Source organism: Manacus vitellinus, unplaced genomic scaffold (assembly GCF_001715985.3).
Source record: "Manacus vitellinus isolate BGI_N305 unplaced genomic scaffold, ASM171598v3 scaffold_87_pilon, whole genome shotgun sequence".
Taxonomy (NCBI): domain Eukaryota; kingdom Metazoa; phylum Chordata; class Aves; order Passeriformes; family Pipridae; genus Manacus; species Manacus vitellinus.
Window position 1 is genome coordinate 2,459 of NW_021940854.1, and position 4,186 is coordinate 6,644.

The 4,186-nt window shown below is 60.6% G+C and overlaps 1 protein-coding gene across 1 annotated transcript in view; it reads right to left on the minus strand.

Annotated features, from left to right (window-relative positions):
* Positions 1-602: 602 nt before the first annotated feature.
* The window catches only part of FER1L5 (fer-1 like family member 5), a 21,900-nt gene continuing 18,316 nt past the window's right edge, over positions 603-4,186 (minus strand). Inside the window, exons 42-50 of the mRNA XM_029964965.1 lie at positions 4,086-4,186; positions 3,494-3,582; positions 3,330-3,425; positions 2,248-2,389; positions 1,801-1,900; positions 1,361-1,569; positions 1,158-1,267; positions 942-1,080; positions 603-865 (exon numbers count right to left, since the gene is read on the minus strand). Of these exons, the coding sequence (XP_029820825.1) occupies positions 758-865; positions 942-1,080; positions 1,158-1,267; positions 1,361-1,569; positions 1,801-1,900; positions 2,248-2,389; positions 3,330-3,425; positions 3,494-3,582; positions 4,086-4,186 (1,094 nt within the window). The 3' untranslated portion in view covers positions 603-757. The remainder of the gene's footprint in view (positions 866-941; positions 1,081-1,157; positions 1,268-1,360; positions 1,570-1,800; positions 1,901-2,247; positions 2,390-3,329; positions 3,426-3,493; positions 3,583-4,085) is intronic.

Sequence of the window (4,186 nt, forward strand, 5' to 3'; positions counted from 1 at the left end):
CCACCTGGGTAAGAAGGTGACTCAGGATCATTCCTCTGGGAGGAATCTTCGTCCGTATTGAATTTTGGCACTCAGACAGCCCCTTGCGGTGTGGCGCTCCTGCATGTGAATGACTGCCCTTCCACCCAGGAAAGAAAGCCCTCACCCTCTGTCTCTCACCTGCAGTTGGTGCGCCACTTTCTGCACTACGTGGACAGCAAGAGCTTTGTGGGTGGGCACCTTTGGTCTGGGAGAAATCTTTGTCCATGTTGAATTTTGGCACTCGGACGGCCCCTTGCAGCGTCGCACTCCTGCAAGCCAACGACTGCCCTTCCACCCAGGAAAGAAAGCCCTCACCCTCTCTTTCCACTTCTCTCTCTTTTTCCTATTTCTTTCTCTCTCTCTCTGCCTCACATTAACTGTTAATAAAAATCCGTCCTGTTGACTCTGCAACATGGTCCCATTTGCACTTTAATTTTGGCAGAGGCCTCTCTAATAATTTTAAGAACCTGATCATAACAGTCCCCTAACGTTGCCTCCATGTGGATCTGCTCCGTGGGCCACGTTCATGTCCCTCACCCCCAGCCCACAGAGTTTGAGACAACACTTTGACGGTTGGTGGACATTACTCTGTTAATTCCTAGAATACTCATCAGGATGTAGCCTCTGGAGCAGGACAATCCACTCCATGGTGGGATAATCCAAAAAGGAGAGAGAGAGGAGCTCAGGGAGGGGTTGGCAGCCAGGGAAGGAGGAAGTTGAGGGGTTCCTGGGCTCCTCAGGCTGGCATTGCCCCTCTGCCAGGGGGATGCTCCATTTTAGGATGCTCTGCACCAGCAGGATGCAGGACACGGAGTTGGTCAACCATCTTAACAGTCATAGAACTCTGCAAGGAGGGAGAGAGGGGAGCTCAGGGGGTGTCCCCAGCCAGGAGAGGTGGTATTTGGCGGGGGGGTGCTCACCGGGAAGAAGATGTGCATGAGGAAGAGGAGCAAGACTGCCACCAATGCCAGCCCGGCCCAGCCACAGTAGCGCCAGCGGATCCCATAGCGCAGGAGGCGGAGCGGGGATTGCAGCCACAGGAACGAGGACTTGGAGCGCCTGTGGATCACAGGGAGCTCAGACACCCCACCCCTGATCTCCCTCCCCACATCCCCATGCTCCTTCCCAGAACTCACCTGGGCACCGGCAGCGTTGGGTAGTTATTAGGCTCCTCCCGCCCTTTCCCCACCGGCCGCTCCTCGGCCTCCTCGGCTGTCAGCAGCTCCAAGCTCAGCTCCAGCTTCCCCTGGAGGGATTGTGAGGGCAGTTGGGATGCAGAGCGTGTCCCTGCCCTCCTCCATCATGGCTGCCCCCCATTATCCTGACATTCCCAACCTACAGAGAGCCGCTGGGCGCCATCCTCCTGCATCGTGCAGGGCCACCAGCCCCGCGCCCGCCGCATTCGGAACAGGTTGATTGAGGAGGGGGCCAGGGCTGGGGTCCTGCACCAGGGCCAGGGGACACTACGGTGCTCCCAGGGCATGCCCCTGCACAGCCTGGGGGTCAGAGCTGGGTAGGGCAGCTTGGTCAGGTCCAGCTCCAGCACGCCTGTGGGGAAAGGCAAGGAGGGAGAGTTCCCATCACCAGTGGGAGCTTCCCATCACCAATAGGTGCTCCCCTTCCCCAGCAGATACTTTTCATCCCCAGTGGATGCTCCCCATCCCCAGTGGGTGCTTCCCATCCCCAGTGGATGATTCCCATCATCTGTGGGTGCTCCCTGTCACCAGTGGGTGCCCCCCAACCCTCTGGAAGTCCAAGGGCAGGGAAATGGGGTCTCACCCAGAAGATCATCTGCTTTAAACTTGTCATTGTCCCACACTTGGAGGATGAGTTTGGGTGGCACCTTCAGCACTGTCTTGTCCAGGCTCCAGACGTGCTCCTGGGGAGGGGGAAAGGGGGGTCATGCTTGTCACACTCGGGAGTGTCCTCTGTCACCCCAGGGTCCCCATCATCCATCCCCAGGGCCCCTGTCCTCCCAGGGCCACTCCCAGGTTCTTTGTCACCCCAGGGTCCCCATCACCCAATCCTGGGGTCCCTGTCACCCCAGGGTCCTCATCACCCATCTCTCGAGTCCCTGTCCCCCCAGGGCTATCCCCAGGTTCTCTGTCACCCCAGAGTCCCTCTCACCCCAGGTCCCCATCACCCACTCCTTTGGTCTCTGTCATCCCATGCCCCCCTCCCTCCCCAGTCTCTCTGTCCCCCAATCCCCCCAGGGTGTCCCCCCACCCTGCGGCCGATGACACAGAGTTTCTCAGCCGCCAGGAACTCGAAGGGGAACAGGAAGCGCCAATTGAAGGCACCGTGTCCGTCCTGGGAGCGGTAGTGGATGTCTGTGTGCTGCCGCTGCTCAGGGAGACCGTCCAGCCACCTGCAGGGACGTAGAGCACTGCCGGGGGCACAGGGGACTGGGGGTGGGGATACTGGGCTGACAGGGAATCTGAGAATGGGCACCTTGGCGTGAGAGGGAGGCTGGGAATGGGGACCCTGGGGTGACAGGGAACCTGGGGTGACAGAGAGATGGGGACTCTGAGCTGACAGAGACCCTAGGGTCACAGAGAGACTGGGGATGGGGACACTGGGGTGGGTGATGGGGATCCTGGGGTGACAGAGAACCCCAAGTGGGTGATGGGGACCCTGAGGTGACGGGGAAACTGGGGATGGGGACCCTGGGGTGAGTGAAGGGGACCCTGGGGTAACAGGAAGAACTTGGGCACAGGGTATCACAGCTGGGGGTCATGGGGGGACTGGGGGTGAGGACATTGGGGTGACAGGGAACCTGGGGATGGGGATCTTGGAGTGGTGGAGAACCTGGGATGTGCGAAGCGGACCTTAGGGTGACAGTAATCCCAGGAGTGAGTGATGAGAATACTAGGGTGACAGAGAACATGGAGAGAGGGACCCTGGGGTGACAGGGACCTCGGGGGTGAGTGATGGTGGCCCTGGGGGGGGAGAGAGAACCTGGGGGTGGGGACGATGGAGTGACAGGGAGCATGGGGCTAAGGGATGGGGACTCTGGGTGACAGAGAATCTGGTGATGGGTGATAGGGGTGACAGGGATCCCAAGAGTGAGGGATGGGGATACTGGGATGACAGGAGAACCTGGGGGTGGAGACTCTGGGGTAACAGGGAACCTGGGGATGGGGACCTTCGGATGATGTAGAACTTGGTCATGGGGTGACGGGGACCCTGAGGTGACAGAGTCTGGGGATGGGGACCCTGGGATGACAAGGACAGATGCTGGGGGGTGACAGGGACCCCACAGTGATGGGGACCTATTTGGGGGGCACACACGTGTGCCCTGTGCTCACCCAGTCACATAGATGTCACTCATGCGCTGCCCCAGCAGGTTGGTGTCCCCCAAGTCTGTGTCCCGCACATTCCACACCACACAACGCAGCTCATACCTGGGGGGAACAGAGCAGTGTCCCCATCTGCCAAGGGATAGCCGCCCCAACCTCCCAGAGCCACTCACCTCTCAGCCTTGCGGGGGTCGATGTTCACAGGGGGCCCAGGGGGTCCGAGGTTGGAGGGGAAAATGTCAACCCACATCTGCAGCTTGCCCTGCATGGTGCACGAGGGGATTGGGAATGGACACCTCAGGCACCCCTTGGTCCTGGGGGACCCCATCACCCACCCCTAGGGTCCCTGCCACCCCAGGCTCCCCACCCCTAGAGTCTCTGTCACCCCAGGGTCCTCACCCCAGGCTCTCAGTCACCCTGGAGTTCCCCATCACCCATCCCCAGGGTGGGTCACATCCCCCTGGGTGCCCATCATATCCCCGCACCCCTGGATCCCTCCCTGCCTGGAGTTCTGCATCATTGTGAGGTTCTATCACCCCAGTGCATCTGTCCCTGTCACCCCAGGGTCCCCATCATCCACCCCCAGGTTCTCTGTCATGTCAGTGTCCCCATCACTCACCCTTGAGGTTCCTGTCACGCCAGGGTCCCCATCACCCACTCCTGGGGTCTCTGTCACCCCAGAGACCCCATCCCCAGGTTCCCTGTCACCCCAGTGTCCGCATGCCCGTCCCCATGTCCCCACCCACCCATGGTGCCGGTGCCCACCTGCTCGAGGCCGGGCTGGGCACTGTTGTAGAGGGACCGTGTCTCCAGGTGCTCAGGCACAAAGGGGCACAGGTTGAGCACGTGCAGGGCCAGGCGCTCCC